The sequence below is a fragment of the Microcebus murinus genome, chromosome 12, assembly GCF_040939455.1.
Source record: "Microcebus murinus isolate Inina chromosome 12, M.murinus_Inina_mat1.0, whole genome shotgun sequence".
NCBI lineage: Eukaryota > Metazoa > Chordata > Mammalia > Primates > Cheirogaleidae > Microcebus > Microcebus murinus.
This window is the reverse complement of record NC_134115.1, coordinates 87,284,268-87,311,345: the sequence shown is the minus strand read 5'-3', so window position 1 is coordinate 87,311,345 and position 27,078 is coordinate 87,284,268. Positions and strand designations below refer to the sequence as shown.

The window sequence follows — 27,078 nt, the reverse complement described above, 5'->3', positions numbered from 1 at the left end:
AACTGGCCTGGTGCAGTGGCTCACGCCTGTAATCATAGCTTTCTGGGAGGCCGAGGCGGGATAATCGAGCAAGAAGGTCAGGAGTTCAAGACCAGCCTGAGCAAGAGTGAGACCCTGTCTCTACTAAAAATAGAAAGAAATTAATCAGCCAACTAAAAATATATAAAGAAAAAATTAGCCGGGCATGGTGGCGCATGCCTGTAGTCCCAGCTACTCGGGAGGCTGAGGCAGCAGGATTGCTTGAGCCCAAGAGTTTGAGGTTGCTGTGAGCTAGGCTGACGCCACGGCACTCTAACACGGGCAACAGAGTGAGACTCTGTTTCAAAAATAAATAAAATAGGCCGGGCACGGTGGCTCATGCCTGTAATCCTAGCTCTCTGGGAGGCCAAGGCGGGCGGATCGCTCAAGATCAGGAGTTCAAAACCAGCCTGAGCAAGACCCTGTCTCTACTATAAATAGAAAGAAATTAATTGGCCAACTGATATAAAAAAAAAAATTAGCCGGGCATGGTGGCACATGCCTGTAGTCCCAGCTACTCGGGAGGCTGAGGCAGAAGGATCGCTAGAGCCCAGGAGTTTGAGGTTGCTGTGAGCTAGGCTGACGCCATGGCACTCACTCTATCCTGGACAACAAACCGAGACTCTGTCTCAAAAATAAATAAATAAATAAATAAATAAAATAAAACTGCAAAACAGTTAACCTGAAAGGAATCTAAAACTTCCTAGCAGGAAATGTTTCCCCTTTCCATAAACACAATGTTTTCCCTTCTCAGTATTGCAACTAGTCCATCTACACTTAGATTTGTCTCTGGGCAGAATCTGAGCTCACTTCACCAACTACACCCTCCACTTTATTTTTGAAACAGAGTCTCGCTTTGTTGCCCAGGCTAGAGTGAGTGCCGTGGCGTCAGCCTAGCTCACAGCAACCTCAAACTCCTGGGCTCAAGCAATCCTCCTGCCTCAGCCTCCCGAGTAGCTGGGACTACAGGCATGCGCCACCATGCCCGGCTAATTTTTTCTATATACATTAATTGGCCAATTAATTTCTTTCTATTTTTTTATAGTAGAGACAGGGTCTCGCTCAGGCTGGTTTCGAACTCCTGACCTGGAGCAATCCTCCCGCCTCTGCCTCCCAGAGTGTTAAGATTACAGGCGTGAGCCACTGCACCTGGCCAAATGTCCTCTTTAAACAATTGGAATAGTTATTCACTCATCTCTTAAAGAATTTGCGAGACCCTGTCTCTACTAAAAATAGAAAGAAATTAATTGGCCAACTAATATAGAAAAAAATTAGCCAGGCATGGTGGCGCATGCCTGGCTAATTTGAGTTTGAGGTTGCTGTGAGCTAGGCCGACACCACAGCACTCACTCTAGCTTGGGCAACAGAGCGAAACTCTGTCTCAAAAAAAAAAACCAGTAGTGATAGATTATCAGATGAACCCAGAAACACAATTGTTTAGGAATTTTTTGACAGTCAAAAATCCATGCCAGGCCGGGCGCGGTGGCTCACGCCTGTAATCCTGGCACTCTGGGAGGCCGAGGCGGGCGGATTGGTCAAGGTCAGGAGTTCAGAACCAGCCTGAGCAAGAGTGAGACCCCCGTCTCTACTATAAATAGAAAGAAATTAATTGGCCAACTAATATATATAGAAAAAATTAGCCGGGCATGGTGGCACATGCCTGTAGTCCTAGCTACTCGGGAGGCTGAGGCAGGAGGATTGCTTGAGCCCAGGAGTTTGAGGTTGCCGTGAGCTAGGCTGATGCCACGGCACTCACTCTAACCTGTACAACAAAGCGAGACTGTCTCAAAAATAAATAAATAAATAAATAAAATCCATGCCAGAGTAAAAAACTCCTCTACTTTTTGGGAGTCAAGCAGCTAACACAAGTGAAACAAGCAGGGCAGATGTGAAGCAAATCTGTCAGCCAAACAAAATGTCTAAGTACTCTGTGGACCATTTAAACTCTACATTTTTGGGAGGCTGAGGCAGGAGGATCATTTGATCCTGAGAGTTAGAGGTTGCAGTGAGCTTAGCGAGACCCTGTCTTAAAATAAATGCTATTAATAAATTTTACAAGCCGGAGATGGGTGAAATTTTTTAAGAGCCTATTAATGGAGGTCAGGGAATCCAGTTAAAATTAAGGCTTTTTGAAATCACTGGAGAAACAAGACCTGCAAGGATAGTCTAAAACAAAACATTCCTTCCTTCCAGTTTTTTTTTAAGATGGTCTTGGCGGGGCGTGGTGGCTCATGCCTGTAATTCTAGCACTCAGAGGCCCAGGCGAGAGGCTTGCTTGAGCTCAGGAGTTCGAGACCAGTCAGAGCAAAAGCGAGACCTCGTCTCTATTAAAAATAGAAAAAAATTAATCAGGCACTAAAAGTAGAAACAAAAAATTAGCCAGGTGTTGCGGCTCATGCCTGTAGTCCCAGCTACTTAGGAAACTGAGGCAAGAGGAACCCTTGAGCCCAGGAGTTGGAGGTTGCTGTGAGCTAGGCTGATGCCAGGGCACTCTAGCCTGGGCAACATAGTAAGACTATCTCAAAAATAAAGACAGGGTCTTGCTCTGTCACACTGGCTATCATGCAGTGGCATGATCCAAGCTTACTACAACCTCAAACTCCCAGGTTCAAGCAATCCTCCCACCTCCCCAGAGTGCTAGGACTACAGGTGTGAGCCACTGCACCCAACCACTTCCTTAAGGTTTTGAAACTAAATGTTAAGGATACCTTGCAAACTACTGTCCTCTATTCCAATTCATGTGGTTTTTAAATTCCCCTCATGAGCCGAGTATGGCACAGCTTTGGAAGAGCACAGCCCCTTCCCAGAGAATTACCTCAATGGCCATTATTTGCTCCTTTTTTTTAAATGTCCTTGAGCAAAGGAGCATGCACACTTGCTTAAGGTCCAGTCCAACAATTCCTATTGCAATTGGGCACAAGGCACACTGGCTACTCTGCAGGAATTTTCCTGGGTGCTATGGTTGTCATTTTGCTTTCTCACAGCCTAGTCCTCTTTTACAAGATTTGCAGAAACAGGATAATCTAGAGAGTGAAGCAACAGTTGGGAGCAAACAATTGCCTTAAAGGGATCCCAATTTGTGACATTTCCCAAAAGGAACATTATATTTGATTGTAACCTATACCCTAACAGCTCTAGAATCTCACCAGCTCATAAAACCACCAGCTGTGCTAAGCTGTAACTTTGTGAAACAATATTACAGGTTTAAGTATTAATATTAGCGCAAGACTAGCAAGACTACAGTATTGCCCCTTATCCATGGGGGATAATTCCTAGGCCACCCCCAGGGGCCACCTGAAGCCACGGATACTATCAACCCCTATGTATTTTTTGAACTCCTGACCTCGAGCAATCCGCCCGCCTCGGCCTCCCAGAGAGCTAGGATTACAGGCGCCTGGCCACTGCATGTATTTTTTCCTATTCACACATACCTATGATAAAATTTACAAAGTATTATGGTAAAATTTACAAATTATAGTATTGTCCTCAAGGTATAGGGCTAAAAACAAATTTACAAACTAGGCACAGTAGGAAATTGACAATTTTAACAATAAACTGTAATAAGTTATGTGAATGCAGTCTTCTCTGAATATTTTAAGACCACAGTTAACCATGCATAACTGAAACCTGGGATGAGAGACAACTGTGATTTTCTTCCTAGGGAAAAGTCCTTTTGAGACTTCAAAATACTATACCCTTTCCCTCAAACTGTTTCCTAAGTTTCAAATAAATCAGAATTTGTCCACTTTATACTGACCAGCTTGAAGTTTTTTCTATAGATACACCTATGATTACTGCTAAGCTATCTGACAAAGTTTTATTTTTGGTTTTATGGAGATATCATCTCACTGTATTGTCTGTGGTACAGGGCAGTGCCACCATTATAGCTCACAGTAAGCTCAAAGGGATGAGGCTCAAGTGATCCTCCTGCCTCAGCCTCCCTAACTGGGACCACAGGCATATGCCACTCCACCTAATTTTTGCATTTTTGATACAGACAGAATCCTACTGGCCTCAAGTGATCCTCCCCAAGTGCTGGGATTATAGGCATGAGCCACTGTGCCTGGCTTCAGTTTTTCCCCTGCCCCAGTAACCATGAATATGAACAAGGCAAAAAACTAGCTTATCGTCTAAATCCAACAGCAAGTAACATTTCTCTACAAAACAAGGAGAATGACCCCAGTCCAAAAAAAATCTTTATGTTCCTTTATTGGAGCAAGATTCCTGATTGGTATACAGTGATGTATTTACTAAACAGAGACCTGTGCAGAAATTACATACTATCCATCTAGACAGGTTTTTGTTACACTTTGCCTATTGATGGAATAGTTCCATTTATAAAGTTTTATACATCAAAAAGCTTTGAATTTGACCAGGCTGTCCATTAATTCACCTCTGAAAAAGTGGCATTTAATTTCAGCTACTATATTTTACAGCATTAAAAAGCTTATGCATTAGGGAGCTTCTCTGCACAATGGCATTGAGCAGACAGAGTTCATACCACCCAGATTCACAGTCAGAGAGCTTTATGCTAGAGAGAGATGGGACTTAGACAAAGTGACTCCTAACCACCAACATGGCCTTCTTACTCTGACAGCCTATTTTCTTGACCACATTTTACAAAGCCAATGAAGACATGCCAGTAACTGCCCCATGCATAACTTGGCATTAGAGCACCAGGTCTGTTTGATGGTGGTGGCAGGCACTATTTTATACCCAGCTAAAAGGCCCATTTTAAAAACTGTCAATTGGAGATAAAAATCAAGGGCACATTTGAGCATTCTGATATCCCAAATAACATATTTTCAGAAACCATGGCAATTGTATCCGTGTTGCCTAGCCGCGGACACATTTAATACATTGATTCAAATCCCTTTACTCAATCCACATAGCCCTGAGGTCATCCTGCAAAGTGCGTATCAAAAAATACGAAGTTAGGGTGACAAAGTTTGACAATGATGCTATACAAGTCAAACTTAGATCATAGAAAGTACATCTATTCTGAGAGAAAAGCATCAAATCCTTTGTGTACACATTTAGTTTTATTGTAACAAAGCAACTTGTACACTTTTAACGTTTAAAACTCAGCATCATCTTTCCTTTCCAGTGAAACAAAAAGAAAATTTAAAAATAAACAGGAACAAAATTACAATAGAGAATGTCAATTCCAAATAATATCCTACATGTTCTGCTGATTCTCCCATCGAGTGGCAGGGCTCAAGTCATCATTAGGAGAGAATTTATTTTAAAAGTGTCATCTTAAACTGCAAGGATGTCCGTTAAACATCACAATTAAACATGCCAAAGGAGAAGCCATGTTGTCAAAATGCCCACTTAACCCACCCAAACATCTCAAACCCACCCTTTGCTGACCTTCTATAACCCCATTTTTTTAAGTTTTTTTTTCTTTTTTTAAACAAGAGAAAGTAGACAGATACATGTTGGTAAATGCTAACTGTCCATATTCACATAGAGACACAGTGTACTCTCTGAGCCCAATATACAGAGAAAGGAGGAAAAAAGCTAGAATTCTATGCACTACTACACAGGGGCCTAGCACCCTCCAGCTTCCAGCAGAGCGAAGGGAGCAGGTTTTTCTTTTTTCCCACAGAGCTCGGTGGTGTTGATCCATACAGTTTTTGTTGAGACAGGAAGGGATAAAAATGAATTTGGAACAGAAAGGGGTAGAGATTCTTTTCCCATTGTATTCTGCAAGGTATTTTCCCCCAAAATAAGTTGAGAACCATGGTGTAGAGAAAAGAGACCTCAAGAACAGGGCCACTGAGCACAAGAGGAAAAAAAAAAAAAAAAAAAAAAAAAAGACTGCAACTTGCTCCCAGGGACTGGAGAAAATTTTAAAAAAGGAAGGTTGGAATCCATCAGTGTTCTGTTAGTCATCTTCTCCTTCATCCTCCTGAAAGAAAAGGTGGGCAGGGCAGTTAATCTTCATGGTTAATTCTAAAATCACTCACTAGCTTCCACAAGGATCATAATGGACCCCACAGAACATGATGACAATATGCTCCAGGGGGACTCAATTTACTCACTAAACCTATGTATAAATCTGCAAACTGACTGAAAGACCCAGTAATATTGTTTCAGATCAATTAGTAATGTCAGCTCTAACCAAATCATCATTAGGTACATTTCAGAACAGATAATCCAAACTAAAACCAATGTATCCCGATTTGACTATTTAAGAATTGTGTATGTCCAAAACATGGAAAGCTTTGTTGTTTAGAAGATAACTCAGAATATGACCAGCTACATACACTTTCACTGAGTATTGGCTAGGGAAAGACAAGGTTGGGTGATCATAAAAACCAACCAGAAAAACAGAACAAGTTAAATCATTAATACATACAACTGTATTAACTCCCCTAAAATAAAAAAAAAAAGAAAAAAAAAAAGTAAATCATTAATACAATGAATGAGCTTATCAAACATTTCCTTGATTCCTGGACAATAAAATAATGTATTATTCCACGAACTCCCACAATCAGCTCCAAGTCAGTTCCATTATACTATATATATAACCCCCAAAATAACACATTGATTTCTTCAAAAGTTATCTTTTTGGGTTTAGCCAAATTTTCTTTTACCTCTCCTTCCTCTCCTTCATCATCATCTTCATCTTCTTCACCTTCATCCTCATCCCCTTCTTCATCAATATCTTCCAAGCCTTCTTCTTCCTCATCATCATCATCATCTTCTTCTCCTTCCCCCTCTTCATCATCCATATCAGGAACCTTAAAAAAGCAAGTTACCTTACAAACCCATTTAAAACAAACAAACAAACAAACAAACAAACAAACAAATGACACAAGTATAACCTTGACTAAATGAACATTCTCAACTCACCAAGTAGTATTGTAATGGATTTGGCCAAATATCATCTTTGATGACCTCTCCTAATTCATCTGCACCTGCATCAGAATGGTCAGTAAACCAGGTAAAGAAGCTCTCTGGTTCTTCATGCTGCCTCTTCCTGCTGGCTTTATTCTGTGTTTGACTGGAACGTTTCGTCAAGTCCTAAAAAATGGAAAGAACTTTTGATACAATTTCTCCACAACAACTCCAGTAATTTAAAAAATAAGACTTTCCCCAAAAGATAGATATCAGCATACTACCTACACTATCATAATTATCTAAGAGCAACTGTAAAATTGTACAGCAGGTAAAAAGAAAGAAGTCTTAGAATCAGGACCACAATATTGTTTTCCCTGGAAGAGAAGGCAACAAATTTGAATTTTTCATAAATTAGTTCTACTCAAACAACCACAATACAGTTATGAATATTTAAAATATATTTTACTGGCCGGGCGCTGTGGCTCACGCCTGTAATCCTAGCTCTTGGGAGGCTGAGGCGGGCGGATTGCTCAAGGTCAGGAGTTCAAAACCAGCCTGAGCAAGAGCGAGACCCCGTCTCTACTATAAAATAGAAAGAAATTAATTGGCCAACTGATATATATATAAAAAATTAGCCGGGCATGGTGGCACATGCCTGTAGTCCCAGCTACTCGGGAGGCTGAGGCAGAAGGATCACTCGAGCCCAGGAGTTTGAGGTTGCTGTGAGCTAGGCTGACGCCACGGCACTCACTCTAGCCTGGACAACAAAGCGAGACTCTGTCTCAAAAAAAATAAAATAAAATAAAATAAAATAAAATATATTTTACTGCTTAATGAAAATGTACATGGATTTTGGGAAATGGCAAGCCATTTAAAGAGTTTAATCGCATTGTAGAAAAAAACTTAGTCATTTATTCCAATTGTTAAACGTACACTATAATCTAATGACAACTGTAAGCTATTGTAGTATTTGGCTTCAACACACTGGAATTTTTAACACATTACATTACCAAAGCACCACGTACAGGTTAAGTGGTTCAACTAAACCAAAATATGTAAAATGATATTTATGTTCAACTTCTTTGGAGCATACCTTTCCAGATTTCCATTTGATTTCAGTGGACTTTGAAGATGGATCACCACTCTCATTCAGATGAAATTCTTTGGAGAGAACTTTATTTTCGAAGTAAGGATTTTCATCAAAATACTGTAATAAATAATCGGAGGATTAGAAATCAATATAAACAACTCTTCTAACCAAAGCTAAAGTCAATTTCCATCATGGCAAAAAAGATAAGTCATGGATACTTACAAAATCTATTCTGTAACCTGATTTAATATCTTCAAATTCTGTCACTTCAACTCTGGTCAAATAATGCAGTGCCTCTTCGTCCTCCTCCCCAAGCAGTGCAGACACTAGACCAGAAAAGTATAGGTCAGTCAAATTTCCAATAAGGAAACATTAACAAACAACTTTGGTGATCCCTTATAAATTTCCCAAAATTTGCTGCACACAGTGGCATAAGACAATAATCCCAGCTACTCAAGAGGCTGGAACAGAAAGATCTCTTCTTGAGCCCAGAGTTAGGAGTACAGCCTGGGCAACATAACAAGCCCCCATCTCGTTAAAAATTCCAAGTCCAGGCCGGGCGTGGTGGCTCACACCTGTAATCCTAGCTCTCTGGGAGGCCGAGGAGGGCAGATTGCTCAAGGTCAGGAGTTCAAAACCAGCCTGAGCAAGAGCGAGACCCCGTCTCTACTATAAATAGAAAGAAATTAATTGGCCAACTGATATATATATAAAAAATTAGCCGGGCATGGTGGCACATGCCTGTAGTCCCAGCTACTCGGGAGGCTGAGGCAGGAGGATTGCCTGAGCCCAGGAGTTTGAGGTTGCTGTGAGCTAGGCTGACGCCACGGCACTCACTCTAGCCTGGACAACAAAGTAAGACTCTGTCTCAAAAAAAAAAAAAAAAAAAAAAAAAAAAAAAAATTCCAAGTCCAAACTCAGTGAGCATCTTTGGTTTTATAAACCTACTATTCACTAAAGGCAAATTGTTCAGTGTCAAGATGTCACTATCTTTCATCAAGCAATTAAATGGAGTTCCAAGTTAGAGAATTACCTCTTCTAAACAGACAAAAAGCATTAATTCCAAGTCTTCTCTCTTCTTTGAGGGTTTCAACCTCTGCATGCAACTCAGCATGCTGGACTAAGTCCTCACCAAGGTTCCTCCAAAAAATAAGCACCCTATGTCCTTTAATAATGCTCTGTCCACAGCATACCTTGTGGATGGTTGACGAATGTTGTTACCCAAAAATTTGGGATTTTGGCGATCAACTCTGACCTCTTCTGAAAAAATGGTTGGCGGAGTTTGTTATATTTCTGTTCTACTTTCAAAATCTCCTCACTGGCTTGTTCATTAAGTCTGAAGTAAATGAAAAGGCATGTTGACAATGATGGTATTTGACAAATAGAAAAACTGATAAACTACAGGATGTATATTTACTCTTATTAGCTTTAGAACTGTACAAAGTACCTATTACATAATATTCTTATCTCCTAAGTTTATAGTTACAGACTAAAAGTTAAAACTAAGATGGCAATCTTACCTGCTTTATCAATAGGCACTCAATAATGAACTGCTCTTAAGAGTGCCCAAACTGAGCATTCTGGTAACATTGTGTATTTACTTCATCTACTCTATTTCCAGGCAAACTTCAATTCTATTTCCCTCAGGCAGGATTTTTCTAGATGAAGCTGCTAATCAAGTAACAAAGTTATAATGCAAGTTAGAGCAACATTGATGCCACACTGCTAAACTATCAGAAGTCCTACACTGCAATTCAGACAATTTGTAGCCTTTGAAAACAAACCCAATCTTTGCAAGGTCAATGTACTTTCATCAAAAACTTTTGTGGGTGTACAAATATTTCACAGAAAAATAATAACACTGAATCTACATAGTACTTCCAACCAAGTTATAATCATCTCCCCTTAGCCAGTCGATACAGATCTGACCAGTTTCAATGATCTGACCATGCTATTAGATGCATCTCAGAAAATTTCTCCAAATTAAGAAAAAAATGTTACCTGTCTATTTCATTTTGTACTTCATCAATATGTTCAATTGCTTCCTGCTGCTCTTTTTCTGTAAGAAAAAGGATCATAAAACTTAATTCTAATTAGAAGACAAATTTAACTAGTTTCTCAGATGTTAAAAAGACTGTCTGGGATACCTAAAATTACATCTTAATAAAGCTGTTAAACAGTGCTTACTACAAAGTATGCTCTCCACATGCTCACGTATATAGTTGACAAATTACTTTTTAATTAAAAGACCATTCGCAAATCACATCATCTGCTAGGTTACTCAGAAAACATTTTCCTGTAGTACTTAAGAGTTCCATTACAAGAGACCAATCAGTAAGATTTCTATTATTCAGAAATCTTGTTTATTATTTAGCAGATTATGCACTTGTAATACAATAGTACCACTTGCTAACTAGAATATGGAAACTAACTCATGGCAATGACACCTTAGGCCACCATCATCTATCCCAATCATAAAACCACTTTCCATACAAAGTTGAAGATTTTCCTCAATACCTATTACAAAGAAGACAACAGACACACCTACAAAGACAGGAAAGGCACTCACTCTGAACTATCCCACCATCCTAAACACTCAACCTTTGCCTTCCTAGAACCCCAGAATTTGAATCTCAATTTTCCAACACATCCAATGCAGTTCAGGCGGGCTGACTTCAGATTCAGCCCCACTCAATTTTGGAGCACACGATTACTGGGAACTACGAGGTCAGAAATCTACGATGCACGGAAGAGAGAGGGAGAAAAGGGGGTGTGCTCTGGAATAGGTGCCCTTTTGTCCTGTAAGGACTACAAGCCCCACAAAGCTAAGTGGGTGTGAAGGGGCCTGATCGCGCAGTTCATTTCCGGTAACCAACCCGGGATTGGCAGCCCCCCTGCCGAGAGCCTTCCCGGCAAAGGATAGGTTTCCCAAGAGCCATTTTAAAGACCCCCAGTCCCCTGGCCGCCGCTCCAAGCTGCTCCGCACGCTGGCGCGACGGGGTGGCCGCCCCACGTGGGGAGAGCGCCCAGGCCGGCCGGAGCATCCTCCCGGCCGGCCCAAGCCCAGCGTTCGGCCGGCCGCGTGCTCCCCCGCGCCCCCACCCCGCCCCAGCTCGAGGCAGAAGCCCCGCCGAGGCCAGCCTCCGGGCGGGGGTGCCGGGGCGGCCGCCGCTGCGGGCCGGGCGGGAAGGGGAGCCGCGCGGGAGGCCGGGCTCGGGGCCGCGTCCGGCCGCACCATGTGGCGGCGGCGGCGGCTGATGGGAGCGAGGCATCATGGCGGAGCACAATAAAGAGAGGCTTCTCGGGAGGGAGGGAGGGGGAGGAGAGCGAGGGAGGGGGGAGAGGAAGGGGGGGTCTCCTCCGCCCGCGCCGAGCAGGCCGCAGCGCCCCCGTCTCGCAGCGCCGGCCGCCGCCACGGCGCCACCCAGGTCCCCGGCCCCGCCGCGCACATAAAAGGGCGCCGAGCCCGCGGGCCGCGGCCCGGCTGCGCCGCCCCCCGCCCGGCGCCCCCCGTGCGCCCCGGGCCCCGCGGCGGCCTGCGGGCCGGAGCGGGCGGCGAAGATGGCGGCGCGGGCCGGCCCCCGGCCTCGCCTGCTCCTCACCTGAGGTCTCGTCGGCCCCGTCGTGGTTGGAGTTGAGCTCCTTTTTACTGACTTTGGCCGCCGGCGCCGACATGGTGCTGCTCCGCGGTCGGGGGGGGAGCGGGGAGGGGGAGAGAAGGGAAGGCGAAGGGGGCGGGCAGGCGGCTTCCCCTCACGCCACACGCGCGGGCGCTCGCTCGGTCCGGCCGCCTCCTCCCGGCGCTCGCTCGCTCGGTCGCTCTCCCTCCCCCTCTCTCGCTCGCGCGCGCTGTCCCCGCGGCCTGACGACGAGGGAGGGGCTGGGGCGGCGTGCCGGGCCCCGGCCGGGGCTCCTGCTTACGGAGGGGAGGCGGCGGCGGGCGGCTCGGCTCTCTCACTCGCGCTCCGCGCTCCAGCTCGCTGCTCGCTCTCCCCAGCCGCCTCCTCCTCCACCACCTCCTCCTCACGGCGAGGGGCGGGCGGCAGAGCGCAGGCGCGCCAGGCTCCGCGCGCACGCCCCGCCCCCGGCCGGAGAGGCTCGCGCCGCGTCGCCATTGGCCGGGGCGCCGGGACGAGGGGGCGGAGCGGCGGCGAGGAGACACAGGCCGGGCCAAGAGGCGGGAGGAAGGAGCGCCGCGACGTACGGGCCGGCCCCCGCGCCGCGCTCCCCTCCCCCGCTTTCCCCTTCTCCAGCCCGACCCGGGACATTTGCGCGCGGCGGGCGCGCGGCGGCCCGAGGGGCGGGGCCTCGCACGGCTGCGCGCGGGCCCCAGGGCGGCGCGTCACGTGGTGGCGGAGTGGCTTCCCTTCTCCACGGGGCGCGGAGGGGCGCCCGGAGAGGGGTGTCCACAGCCCCCAGAAGTGCGGGCCTCGTGGTAGCCCGCCTTAGCCTCGGGATGCCGAGCGCCACCCGGCGCCCTGGCTCGGGAAGGGGGCACCCCCGTCCTGGATTCCAGGTGGGGACGCTGCGGTTGGACGCAAACTCGGGCTTGAGTGTCCATTCTGCTCCCAGGGCCATCCTGGCTTTTAGTCCGTGCTCTGCCCAGCGGGCTATGTATCCTTGGGCAGGTCACCTTTCCTCTCTGAACCCATTTCTGTTATGAAATTATAAACATTGTGTCAGTTGTGACACTTAAGCTGCGCTACACTTAAACTAGAAGTGCTGCGAAGAAGGGGAGGTGCCACATTCAAACGCGGGTCCTTTTTGGGGAAACTCGGTCCCTAGTGCTCCCAAGAAACCACACTGAGTGCTAAGTGCAAGTCCCAGCAGGGCATGGCATAGGCGGTGTTCCGTACCCTTCACCACATCAGAGATGAACCGGGACAGCAAGGCCTGCTTTAGAGGCAATGCCCTGAACCACGAAGTGGGGCACAGGCATTTCTGTTTAATGCTTTCCATATAATGCGATGCACCACACTCTGCTACCTCCCCTCAAGGGCCCCAGTACAGGGATCACAAAAAGCCTGAAATCTCTCCCTGGGTGTTTGTAACCAGAATTTGGAGTTGGATTATTTGCCTTCCAGCACTCACATTTTACAATCAGCTCTTAAGCTCAAGCAGTGTCTTTAATGTTCAAGACAGTCCATGGTGGGTGATTGATAAATGTTAAATAAATGGCATACAGTCAATGGGCAGAGTATGCAAACAACCGTCTTCTTGAAACATTCCCCCAAACCCAGCAATTCATGTAATCCTTCCCCTCCAAACTATCTCAACTGGAAAAGCTCTTTAAAAGAAGAATTATTAACACCAATGATAAACTGGTAAAATGTTTGACAACCAGTTCCCAAGGAAGAGAAACAAAGAAACAAAAGCCCCTGATTTGTAGCATTCGTTGATTTCAGTGATGCTTTCAGCATAGCCAATTTCAAGCTGCTACTCTGAGGTCAGGAAACAGTTGCAAAGAAATATCACAATTGGTTCTAGCAAGAAGGCTCTGCTCTGCCCTGCGACTGCAGCATGTACCATGGGCCACAGGCTGTGATGACCACAAGCATTTCTGCTTCTGCTCCCTTACTCCTCACAAAACACAAGGTAGATTTTAGTATCCTCGTTTCATTGATAAACTAAACTTTGAAGCAAAGTGACAGAACCAAGACTTTAAACCAGGCTGTTGACAAAACCCTTACCCTAAAACAGTGTTTTTCAATTTTTAAAAATGTGACCAACAGTAAGAAGTACATTTAACATCATGACCCAGTACACACAAAACAATATTTACCCTAAGGGTGATATGACTGTAATTTTGTATTAGATTTTTTGTAATGCAGGTCTCACCCCACTAAATTGATTTCATGAATGGAAAGAAACTCAGTCTGAAAAACACTGTGCTGAGGACTGCTGCTTCCATCCACAAAGCCTGCTCCCCAGCGTGGTAACCACTGAGCCCCAGCATCTCCTAAGTGCCTGATCTACCTGCTCCCCACACATCTGTAGGGGTCCCAGGGAACCTTGTAATGCCTCCTGCCTACCCAATGGGCTTCCAAAAAGGCGCTTTTCTAACCTTCCCCACTACCCTTGCAGCCATCCCACTCCTCTTCCTGTCCTTTCCCACAGCACTTCTCCAGATGAATGCAAGGAGCACACGAAAGTGGAAGAGAAAGCAAAAGGGCAAGAGTGCTGAACAAGGGAGTGGCCTGGGCACACTAAGAGGTCATTCACGGTCTCTCCTGCTCTGCAACACCAGCAGCTCTGCAGTCTGTCCTTGGCCTCTCACCTCTCAGAATTCCTCCCACTCCTTCCCTTCCCAGCTTCCTTTGAATAGAGAACCCCACAGCCAGAAAGATGCTGGCAGTCCCCACAGTGCTGCAATGTCCCAAGGGCTGACAGGGCAATCTTCCACTAGGATGGCCTTGAGTGCCCCCAACCCCTCATACACCTCCTTTGAGCCTCCTTTTCCAGATGTGTGAAATAGGAATGTCCACAGCTCACTGCTGTCCTAAGGGCAGTAGGGGCAGAGAAGTGATTGGCACAGTGCTTGGCAGATCATCAGTGCCAACTGAGCAGCCAGAACTGTCACTTGGATTTAGATGAATCACCTCAGAGGGACAGTGAATGGTCTTCCCGTCCCTTCTGGTTCTGTTAATTCTTGTGGGAAGCTAAATGGAAGGACCAGGTGGACTCACCCACATTTTGCTGTCCACAAGTGAAAAGGAATTTACTGCCCATCACTAGAACGCTGATTATGTGCCAGTCGCTGTCTTAGTGCTCTTCCTAAATTAAAGCCTCACAGCAAGCCTGGACATAGGTACTGTTGAAGCCACTTTCCAGTGGAGGAAATAAGCACGGATTGTGTCTTATGTTGCTTGCTGGAGAAGGTAGGTTTAAACCCTGGCAGTCCCCACACTGGGGCATCAGCTGGGCAGGAGGTCTTTGCATCCCATTTGGAAGGCAAGGGACTGAGACCCAGTAAAGTGACACAGCTCCACAGGAGCACGGAGACTAGGACTCCTAGTCCAGTGCTCCTTCCACAAATGTGGCTGACCCTCAAGCCAAATCAGTGCTTCCTGGCTGCTTTTGTATCTTGTACCAATCCAAACTCAACCCAAAAAGGGCCCACCACATCGTTTAGGGATGTTATTAGGAAGACCTAATTACAACAACAGTCAACTTTGTCTCCAGCTCTAGGCTGTGTCTGCGAAATACAACCCCCACCTCCAAGTTTAGTGGTCTAATGGGGGAAGAGCAGGCAGGAAACTGATGATTACAATGTAATGACACCAGGGCCAGGACAGAGAGAAGCTGGGCAGAAGAGGGCTCCCAATGACCAGGAACTGAGTTCACAGGGGAATGCCTGCAAGAAATGGCTTTCTGGCCGAGAGCTGGAGGGTGTGCACAGGAGAGTAATCCTTACAGAGGACAAATGGGTGTACAGGCCCCAAGGAGACAGTGTAGACTCCCAGGAGGGGAGGAAAGGTTGAGAGTACCAGAGGGAGGCCTCCAGACTGAGAGTGTGACCAGGAGCCATTGGGAGGGACCAGGTGGGTGGCCCCGGCGACTCTTAGCACCTGGAGGGCAATGGGGAGGAAAGGGAGGGTTTTAAGCCAGGGACTGGGCCACAGGATTGGCTTTGCTTAGCCCAGATGGCAGGAGGAGGAAGCTGGAAGCCAAGAGGAGGAGGTGGCAGTAATTCAGGCCACAGTTGTGGGCCGCCGGCGGCACAAGACAGAGGTGGACGGGTATGAGTGGGATTGAGGAGGTAGAGCCACCAGGGATCGGGGATTTGGCTGGACGTGGAGGGTGAAGAAGAGGCCTCCGCCTGGCTGGTGGTGCCGCCTGCCAAGACAGGGAGCCCCGGGAGAGAGTTTGGAGGCTGGGAGACAAGCGCAGGGCCAGTGGTGCGTTGGGGGCAGGGATGAGCTCCCACGTGCTCCGGGTCTCCCAGTTTCACCCCTTCCGTTCTTTCTTCACATAAACCTGGTACACCTACCCCAAGCTTAAAACCGTTCAGGGGAGTTTGGGGTCACATCTCAAGAGGAATTAGGGAGCGTTAAAAGTTACAGCGTCAATCTTTGCAAATCCCCTAAATTTCCAATAAAATGTAATGCAGAAGCATACCTTTCTTCTTCGGCAAGCCCGGAGAGGCCGAGGCGTCCTCTGGCTTCGGGGCAGCAGGCGGTCTTGGTTTCTTCTTCTGAGGCGGGAGCGGAGACTGGCGTTTGGGGGCCATGCTGCCAGGAAACGCCAAGAACCACACCGAGGTATGCGTGCTGGGCTGCAAGGAGCTCAGGAAATTGAGGCAGCCCCAGGTGCTGGGGGTTTAAATCTGCTCTGGAGCCGCCCTGCCTGGAGGGGATATTTACATGACAGTGGGACAGACGCCCCATGCCCCCTCCCCCAGCCCCATTCCTTCCCACCACCCTCCAATCAGGATAAACTTCTTTTAGTTGCCCTTTGCCCCACTCAGCAGGAGCACTCTTGGCTTTAGAGGAGGGGGCAGGTTCTTCCTGGTTCTGTGCTGTCCACATCTCCTGGTCTTCACCGGAAACACCAGCAGCCCATCTCCGGTTCCCAATCCCGCAGGTAGGCAGGCCTGCCCCTGTGGAGAACTTGGCCTTTTCTTTTTCTCCTTTGGCCTCCAGAGGATTTAAACACATGGCGCTGCCTCACCTCACCCTGGGACATTCCTCAGTCACCCCCACCCCCACCCCAATGTCTGGCTAACGCCTTCCTAACCTCCCGGTCTCTGATTGGAGGGAAAGGCTTGTCAATCAAGAATTACAAAGGGGGGAAAAAGCAAATACCCTTGAGAAGAGTGGAAGCATCCATCCATTCTTCTTCACATACTCCAGAGAACAGAGATTAAGAGCTAGAGGGCATCTTATCTGGGGAGGAGGAGGTCAGAACCCCCAGTGCCTTTGGGGGCCTGTAGATTGGTACAACCACTCTGGAAAACTGGGCCAGGTCTGCCAGAGCTGACTGTGTGTGCTCCCTTACCCAGCAGTCCTCCCACTATATCCTCAGCAGAAAGGCATACACATGTGCCGATATATGTACAAACATGTTCACAATAGCAATTCCTAATAGCCAAAATCTGGAAACAGTACAAATGTCTGTTGGGGGGTAGGATGAGTACATTGTAAGATATTCATTCAAGGGAATGTTATAAAAGCTATGAAAATAAATGAACTACAGCTACACAGAATGATGTGAATGAAGCCTCCAAACATAATGTTGAGTGGACAACACAAGATACAAAATAGTATACACTGTGATTTCATTTGTATGAAGTACAAAAACAGGTAAAACGAATATATGCTGTTAGAAGCGTAGTGTGTTTTGAGTATGCTTGACTTGAGGCAGTAAGGGGGTGTGTCGCAGGGATGTCACTAAACGGGGACATGAAGGGCCTCTGAGATCCTGGTGACGCTCAGTTCCTCGATGGGGTCTTACTACAACTGTGTATGGATTTATGAGCCCTGGTTTTGTTGGGGGTTTTTTTTGTTTGTTTGTTTTGTTTTTTGAGATAGAGTCTTACTTTGTTGCCCAGGCTAGAGTGAGTGCCATGGCGTCAGCCTAGCTCACAGCAACCTCAAACTCCTGGGCTCAAGCAATCCTTCTGCCTCAGCCTCCCGAGTAGCTGGGACTACAGGCATGCACCACCATGCCTGGCTGATTTTTTCTCTATATATTAGTTGGCCAATTAATTTCTTTCTATTTCTAGTAGAGACGGGGGTCTCGCTCTTGCTCAGGCTGATTTCGAACTCCTGACCTCGAGCAATCCACCTGCCTAGGCCTCCCAGAGTGCTAGGATTGCAGGCATGAGCCACCACATCCGGCCTGTTGTGGGTTTTTTTGTGGGCAGAGAAAGGTCTCACTCTGGCACCCTGGCTAGAATGCAATGGTGTCATAGCTCACTGCAACCTCAAACTCTTGGGCTCTTGCTCTTGCTCAGACTGGTCTTGAACTCTTCATCTCAAGCAATCCTCCTGCCTTGGCCTACCAGAGTGCTAGGATTACAGGCGTGAGCCAGTGAGCCACCAATATTTGTTTCTGTGTGTTGTATCCTATTAGTTACCGTTTTAAAATAATAAAAAAAAAATTTATACCATTGAGGTTTGTGTAATAATTACACTTTTTTTTATTTTTTATTTTTATTTTTTTTTAAGCTAGTCAAGCGTGGTTGTGGGGAATAATTACACTTTTAACAAAATGAATGTCAATACTGATAAAGAGCTGAGCTCTCTCTGGTGGAGGACTCAACCCATGGCCTCAAGCAATCTTCCTGCCTCAGCTTCCCAAAGTGCTGGAATTACTGGCTTGAGCTACTTCATCTCTACCACATTTTTTATTGCTTTTATTTTTTTGGTTGAGTAAATATGCTTTGTTTTATTTAAGCCTCAACAGTGAAAATGTAGGCTGTTCCTATTGTTTGGTCATTATAAACAACACTGTGATGTACATCCAGCAGCTAAATCTTGGCACATATACATAACTATTTCCTTAGAATACATTCTTAGAACTACAATTGTTGAGTGAAAAGTGTGTAAAATAGTAAGGGATTTTAACTTGTTACCAAATTGTCTAGTTGCTGTCCTGCAGTATTTGTATATATTTCACTGAAATTAGCCTCATTCCCTGAACTTCATATTTGGTAGGTGGAAAAGTTTATCTCAGAGTTGGTATTACTGATAAAATTGAACAATTTTTCATATGCTTCTTTTTTTTTTTTTTTTTTTCTCATAGGCCACAAGCAGGAATCATATGCTTCTTGACTGATGGTATTTCTTCTTTTGTAATTTGCCCGTTCATGTCAATTTGCTCAATTTTCTATTAGGGTGTTTATCTTTTCTTTATTATTAAGTGTAATTTATATATTATGTATACATGGCCAAGACGGGTAGATGGCTCAAGGTCAGGAGTTCGAAACCAGCCTGAGCAAGAGCGAGACCCCGTCTCTACTATAAATAGAAAGAAATTAATGGCCAACTAATATATACAGAAAAAATTAGCCGGGCATGGTGGCGCATGCCTGTGGTCCCAGCTACTCAGGAGGCTGAGGCAGGATTGCTTGAGCCCAGGAGTTTGAGGTTGCTGTGAGCTAGGCTGATGCCATGGCACTCACTCTAGCCTGGGCAACAAAGTGAGACCCCGTCTCAAAAAAAAAGAAAAAGACATGCCTGTGTACTGACTGAGATTATAGTCCATGTCAAAAACTGTGATAAGTATGAACAAAACTCTATAGGTCTGGAGAAAATGGAACAAATAAATCTATTGGCAGAATCAAAGAAGTTTAAACTGGGTCATTAAGAATGAATTGATAGAAGGGGATTTCGTTTTGAGATGATGAAAGTGTTCTAAAATCGACTGTGGTGATATTTGCATAATTCTGTGAATATACTAAAAATCATGGAATTGTACACTTTAAATCAGCAAATTGTATAGTATATAAAATATATGTCAATAAAGGTGTTAAGCCGGGCGCGGTGGCTCACGCCTGTAATCCTAGCACTCTGGGAGGCTGAGGCGGGCGGATTGCTCGAGGTCAGGAGTTCGAAACCAGCCTGAGCAAGAGCGAGACCCCGTCTCTACTATAAATAGAAAGAAATTAATTGGCCAACTAATATATATATAAAATTAGCCAGGCATGGTGGCGCATGCCTGTAGTCCCAGCTACTCGGGAGGCTGAGGCAGCAGGATCGCTTGAGCCCAGGAGTTTGAGGTTGCTGTGAGCTAGCCTGACGCCACGGCACTCACTCTAGCCTGGGCAACAAGCGAGACTCTGTCTCAAAAAAAATAAAAAAATAAAAAATAAAGGTGTTAAAATAGGCCAGGCATGGTGGTTCATGCCTGTAATCCTAGCACTCTGGGAGGCCAAGGCGGGCGGATTGCTCGAGGTCAGGAGTTCAAAACCAGCATGAGCGAGACCCCGTTTCTACTATAAAAATAGAAAGAAATTAATTGGCCAACTAATTTTATATATATATAATTAGCTGGACATGGTGGTGCATGCCTGTAGTCCCAGCTACTTGGGAAGCTGAAGCAGCAGGATTGCTTGAGCCCAGGAGTTTGAGATTGCTATGGGCTAGGCTGATGCCACGGCACTCACTCTAGCCTGATGCCATGGCACTCACTCTAGCCTGGGCAACAAAGCGAGACTCTGTCTAAAGAAAAAAAAAGAAGAAGTTGGAGGCCAGATGTGGTGGCTCACACCTGTTATCCTAGCCCTTTGGGAGGCTGAGGGGAGAGGATTGCTTGAACCCATTAATCTGAGAGCAGCCTGGGCTGTATCACAAGACCCCAGCTCTACAAAAATAAAAATTAGCTGGGCATGATGGTGCACCTGTAGTCTCAGCTACTCCAGAGGAAGATCCCTTGACCCTAGGAATTCCAGGCTGCAGTGAACTAAGATTGTGCCACTGCTCTCAAGCCTGGGTGATACAGCAAGATCTCATTTCAAATAATATTTAGATAGCTATATCTACATATTTATATACACTTAAGTCTGTTTCTGGACTTAATTGATGTCTATGATTATTCCAGTATCAGTTCTACATTTTTCTTTTTTTTTTTATAGAAAGAGTCTCCTTCTATGGCTGGGCATAGAATGCAGGTGGAGTGGAGTCATCATAGCTCACAGCAACCTCAAACTCCTGGGCTTAAGCCATCCTCTTGCCTCAGCCTCCGGGAGTAGCTGGGACTACAGATGTGTGCCACATCGCCAGACTAATTTTTCTTTCTTTTCTTTCTTTCTTTCTTTTTTTTTTTTTTTTTTGAGACAGAGTCTTGCTCTGTTGCCTGGGCTAGAGTGCTGTGGCATCAGCCTGGCTCACAGCAACCTCAGACTCCTGGGCTCAAGCAATCCTTCTGCCTCAGCCTCTCGAGTAGCTGGTACTACAGGCATGCGCCACCATGCCCGGCTAATTTTTTTCTATATATTTTTAGTTGTCCAATTAATTCTTTCTATTTTTAATTGAGACAGGGTCTCACTCTTGCTCAGGCTGGTCTCAAACTCCTGAGCTCAAACGATCCACCCACTTTGGCCTCCCAGAGTGCTAGGATTACAGGTGTGAGCCACCAGGCCCAGCTGAGATAACTGATTTAAATGGCACTGTGTATCTAAATTTTAGTTCCCTTCCTAAAAACAAAACTATATACTCAGCTGCATGGTGAATCATTCCTTGTTTCTGAACTTCAGTTGGTTGTTTAATCTGTACAATGGGAACTGTAAGCCCTATATCTTGGAATCACGAACATCCTGTTGCTTCATCTCCACTGTCCACCTGTAGGGTCACACCAGCCCCTAAACACAAAGAGCATGTGCAGAACAGGCACTTTAGTTATGGCTGCTAGTTAACATACTCATTCAGGTGCCAGAGTCGTTTAATCTTCACAATGACCAGGTGCGGTAACTATTGTTATCCTCCCACTTTATGTGCATTTGTTCAATCGGGCACATGCTTACTGAGGACCTATGCTGGATGGGCACTGGCTGGGCCCTGGTGAATTTAGGCACAGGACACAATGGTCCTAGAGCAGGGGGGCTGGGAAGACACAGACCATAGAGCCCAAGACAAAGGTGAATGCAGAAGACCAAGTCAAGAGCCTCCAAGAAGGCAGCCGACCAGGGGTGCTAAGGCAGATAACAAGGAAGGCCTCTCAGTCAAGTTTTCAGTAGGTCTAAGAAGATACTACTCGGCCGGGTGTGGTGGCTCATGCCTGTAATCCTAGCACTCCCAGAGGCCGAGGCGGGTGGATCAATCAAGGTCAGGAGTTCGAAACCAGCCTGAGCAAGAGCGAGACCCCATCTCTACTAAAAATAGAAAGAAATTGGCCAACTAAAAATATATAGAAAAAATTATCCAGGCATAGTGGCGCATGCCTGTAGTCCCAACTACTCAAGAGGCTGAGGCAGAAGGATTGCTTGAGCTTAGGAGTCTGAGGTTGCTGTGAGCTAGGCTGATGCCATGGCACTCTAGCCCAGGTAACAGAGTGAGATTCTGTCTCAAAAAAAAAAAAAGAAGAAGAAGAAGAAGATAATACTCCATTTGAGACTCAAAAAATAAGAAGGAGAGTCAGATGTGGTGGTGCCTGTAGTCTTAGCTACTCCGGAGATTGAGGCGGGAGCATGCCTTGAGCCCAGGAGTTTGAGGCTGCAGTGAGCTATGATGATGCCATTGTACTCCAGCCTGGGCCACAGAGTGAAACCCAGTCTCTGAAAAAACAAACAAACAAACAAAAAAAGAATTAAAAAGAAAAAAAAAGGAGCCAATGCCTCACAGAGCTGGAAGGCAAGCATTCCAGATTCCAGGCAGAGGGAACTGTGGCACAGAGAGGGATAGGAAGGGCATGAGGTTACACAGCACAGCAAAAAAGAGCCAAGATTTGAAAACCTCATGCCAGAGCCCTGACTCTCATCAGTGACTTCATGAATACAAGAGCTGCTATCCTGGGGGGGGGGGTCACATGCAGGATGGTCCTAATAAAAATCATGCTTGCTTGCTTGCTCCTGGGTGGATGGATTCATTCTGCAGCTGTGCTTGAGTTTGGGAGAAGGATTTATCATTCAGGCCCCAGCTTGGAAAGGGGCAGGAGATAATGGAGTTCCACCTGGTTGTCCCTCCCTTGCTTCCCCAATTCCAGCTCTGAGAGAGCTGTTTAATGAGTTTATTAAGGCCCCTTTGTCTTCAGTCTTGAGAGCTGGGGCCTTTCCAGGTGGGGGCCGGCTGAGGGGAGGACTAGGCGGAAGTGAAGCCAAGATGGATGGTGAGAGGGTGGAGACTGGAAGGGAATCTTGGACCCTGAAGGGATTGAATTGTCTTCTCAAATGTCACCTCCTCTAAGAGGCCTTCCTAGTCTGCCCTGGATAAAATTGTTGTTCCCAGAGACACCTTTTTCCTTCTTGGGTACCCTCCCCATTTTAGTTTTCTTCTGGCACTTGGCTCATAGTAGGCATTTGATTAATATTTGTTGAATAAAACAGTTATTTGTGCTCTTCCTTTAAGAGGCATAGGGTTGGGCCTTTTATCATCTCTGCCTTCCCACCCCTCCATCCATCTCCCCAGTGGTGAACACCACCTGGCAATAATGACCCTATAATTCTTGCAAACACCTTTCATGCTGTAATTATTTTATTTGTACAATGGCAACTCTCAGGTAGTAAATTTCAAGAAAGCTGGGCTGCTGGGTAGTACAGCCAGCTCCCAAGCACAGTGCCTGACACCTAGGTGCTGGATAGTCATTTACTGAGTGAAAGAGTAAATGAATGAATGAATGAATGAATGCATAGTTGGTAAAGGCATCCCAAGGCTAAGCTGGGAAGCCTGCCTGGGTGACTTTGAGGTAATGCCAACTAGCCAGAACTCCATGGGACTTTTCAAAGTAGCCCTTCACTAATACTGCTTTAACTTTAAGTAGTCCTGAAATATCTCTTAAGTAGGTCTTAAACTTCCAAGCACAAAAGAATCACCAGGGAAACCCCAGAGCCCACCTTAGAGGTAGTGGATTAGCATTTCTGGGATAAGGGATTCTACATTGCTCACAATTCATTCTTCACAGGCATCTTTTAAAAATACATACACTGCGGAGGCAGGAGGACTGCTTGAACCCAGGGGTTTGAGGTTGCAATGAGCTATGATGGTGCCAATGTACTTTAGCCCTGGAGACAGAGCAGAACCCTATCTCAAAAACAAAACAAAAAAATTGGGTTAATCCCCCAACTGCATGAGAGGCTCTGAAGTCTCCATGCCCCTGTCTGCAAGCTCCTGAGGGCTCCCAGTCCATGCATATAATTAGTGGGAACTTGGGGAAGACAGCACTTATTTGGATGGCCAATCATATATATATATATATATATATGTGCATGTATGTGTGTGCACCTTAGTGTGTGTATGTGTGAATGCATTGAGAACCTACCCTGTGCCTGGTGTTACCCAGAACTAATCCAGCCCTTTTTTTTTTTTTCTTTTTTTGAGACAGAGTCTCACTCTGTTGCTCGAGGTAGAGTGCTGTGGCATCAACCTAGCTCACAGCAACCTCAAACTCCTGGGCTCAAGCGATCTTTCTGCCTCAGCCTCCCGAGTAGCTGGCCCCACAGGCGTACACCACCATGGCCGGCTAATTTTTTCTATATATTTTTAGTTGGGCAATTAATTTCTTTCTATTTTTAGTAGAGATGGGGTTTCCCTCTTGCTCAGGCTGGTTTCGAACTCCTGACCTTGAGCAATCCACCAGCCTCAGCCTCCCACAGTGCTAGGATTACAGGCATGAACCACTGTTCCTGGCTGGGCCCGTTTTTTTTTTTTTTAAGGTCCAGCTTCCCTTTCCGTGGTCTCTCTGATCCCCCAATGGTGTTGGTGGTAATACTTATGTCAATAATTAACAAATAATATGTACTAATAACATGCTAGGGCATGCTTTGTGTGTGTTCCAAGTGTTAATTTATTCAGTCCTATTTCAGCCTGATGAGATAGGCCCTAGTATCCCACTTTTACAAACAAGAAAATTGAGGAACAGAATCACAGAATGATTTAAGAAAGGAGTGTTAGCTTTTTTTTTTTTTTTTTTTTTTTGAGATAAGGTCTTGCTCTGTCACTCAGGGTGGAGTACAGTGCTGGGCCTGATTCACTGTGCCCAGTCCAAGCATTGGCTTTTAAACCAGGGAGTCCTGGATTTTCATCTAGTCTACACCACTCATCAGCTCTGCACAACCTTGAGCAAGTCATTAAAGTCCTCTGGGCCTTCATTCCTTCCCACATTTGTGAAACATAGGTGGTAATAACACCTGACCTATCAAGACATCATGAGGATTTATGTCAAGTGCTTAGCACAGTGAGAATTCCATTTACTAGGAGGTGTTATTATAATTCTTTCATGCTTGACACGTGGTATAGATGTTCAAAAGTTGACTTGTTGGCCGGGCGCTGTGGCTCACGCCTGTAATCCTAGCACTCTGGGAAGCCGAGGTGGGTGGATCATTTGAGCTCAGGAGTTCGACATCAGCTTGAGCAAGAGTGAGACCCCATCTCTACTAAGAATAGAAAGAAATTAATTGGCCAACTAAAAATATATAGAAAAAATTAGCCGGGCATGGTGGCACAGGCCTGTAGTCCCAGCTACTCGGGAGGCTGAGGCAGAAGGATCGCTTAAGTCCAGGAATTTGAGGTTGCTGTGAGCTAGGCTAATGCCACAGCACTCTAGCTCAGGCAATGGAGTGAGACTCTGTCTCAAAAAAAAAAAAAAAAAAAAAAAAAAAAAAGTTGACTTGTTTACTAAATAGAACTGCATGCACCTAAAATAATTGCTACCAGGGTTGTAAAATGGGGAAGCCTTCTTCTTTGACTTTTTGCAAGAGCTACCATGAAGGCATTTGAACATTCTCTGACTGTATATTGACTGAACTTTTTGTATGAAATACATAGAGGTAGAAAGCAAGATGTTCCAGGAAATGGCCTGTTAGGCAGAGTAAAGCGCAGTGGAAATTTAAAAGGGCCTCTAACCTGCCTGTTGGGCCAGAAACTGCCCTACTGAGAGTTAGATGTTCATTCAGTTACTTTTTTTTTTTTTTTTTTTGAGACAGAGTCTCACTGTGTTGCCCAGGCTAGAGTGCTGTGGTGTCAGCCTAGCTCACAGCAACCTCAAACTCCTGAGTTCAAGCAATCCGCTGTCTCAGCCTCCCAAGTAGCTGGGACTACAGGCATACACCACCATGCCCAGCTAATTTTTTCTATATATAGTTTTAGTTGGGCAATTAATTTCTTTCTATTTTTAGTAGAGAAGAGGTCTCACTCTTGCTCAGGCTAGTCTCAAACTGCTGACCTTGAGCAATCCTCCCACCTCGGCCTCCCAGCGTGCTAGGTTTACAGGTGTGAGCCACTGTGCCTGGCCTATGCAGTTATTGTTTATTTGTTGCCAAGCACAGTGCTGGGCTCCGGAGACAGCTGTGGCCCCGTGTTGGTGGAGCTGATGCACGGAGACAAAGACTTGCATTAATACCTTGTTGCGGCTGGGCATGGTGGCTCACGCCTGTAATCCTATCACTCTGGGAGGCCGAGGCAGGAGGATCGATCAAGGTCAGGAATTTGAGACCAGCCTGTGCAAGAGCGAGACCCCATCTCTACTAAAAATAGAAATAAATTAATTGCCCAACTAAAAATACATAGAAAAAATTAGCCAGCCATGGCGGTGCAGTCCTGTAGTCCCAGCTACTCGGGAGTCTGAGGCAGTAGGATTGCTTGAGCCCAGGGGTTTGAGGTTGCTGTGAGTCAGGCTGACGCCATGGCACTCACTCTAGCCTGGGCAACAAAGTGAGACTGTCTCAAAACAAAAAACAAAAATGTTGTTGCTTAATTACAGTCATGAGGAGTGCTCTGGAGGAGAGGAACTCTCCTTGAGAACAAATGACGGGGACTTAGGATCTGCTCCCCTGAAGAAGTAACACTTAGAGGAGGCCTGAAGATTGGGATGGCAGGGAGAAACTTCCCAGATGAAGGAAGGTGCAAGGAGGCCTGAGACTGGGCAGGAAGAGTTTGAACCTCAGAACAATCAATCAGAATGGGCCAGGGTGCCTGCTGCTTCAGAATGGGAGAGAATGAGGTGGTAGAAACACCATGGAGCCACTTGCTCTTGCCATCCAGCCCTTCCTGTCTCAGGCATTTAAGCCTGCTTAAAGTTTTCCCACCCTGGAAATGTTTCTCCAAAGTCCCACCCACCCAAGGTATAATACTCTCTCCCTCACAGCTAAGCTTTTCTTTGTTCATTCATTCATTCATGCACTCCTTTTTTTCCCCACAAAAAAGCTATGAAAAACTTAAACACTACAAACAGAGAGAAATAAAACTTAAATTACCCGGAGGCAACTGCTATTGACATTTAGGATCTATCCTTCCAAGTTTGTTCAAAGACATATTTTTTAAGCATTAAAAAAAAAAAAAAGAAAAAACAATAGGATACATTTGTATGTAAATTGTGTTTTACAAAACTTTAACACATTTAAACATTCAAATACATTTAAACATCTATGTAACAACATTTTTAATGGTCACTTGAGAATCTGTACTATGTGTCAAAAATATGCACCCAAATGCCTACTGTCCATTCATTCTCAAATATTTAGTGGACAC

General features: G+C 45.7%; 1 protein-coding gene across 2 annotated transcripts; it reads right to left on the bottom strand.

Annotated features, from left to right (window-relative positions):
• Window positions 1-4,196: 4,196 nt before the first annotated feature.
• Window positions 4,197-16,304, bottom strand: SET (SET nuclear proto-oncogene). Of its 2 annotated transcripts, none has more exons than XM_076009101.1 (8): window positions 16,076-16,304; window positions 9,959-10,016; window positions 9,151-9,293; window positions 8,180-8,283; window positions 7,961-8,074; window positions 6,880-7,050; window positions 6,621-6,767; window positions 4,197-5,932 (listed from the first exon to the last, which is right to left on the bottom strand). In XM_076009101.1, exons 1-8 carry the CDS (start codon window positions 16,185-16,187, stop codon window positions 5,909-5,911), a joined length of 873 nt encoding a protein of 290 aa, XP_075865216.1. In that variant the 5' UTR covers window positions 16,188-16,304; the 3' UTR covers window positions 4,197-5,908. The 2 variants fall into 2 exon arrangements, with proteins under 2 accessions (XP_075865216.1, XP_075865217.1); XM_076009102.1 differs by lacking the exon at window positions 16,076-16,304 and adding an exon at window positions 11,560-11,993.
• Window positions 16,305-27,078: the final 10,774 nt, after the last annotated feature.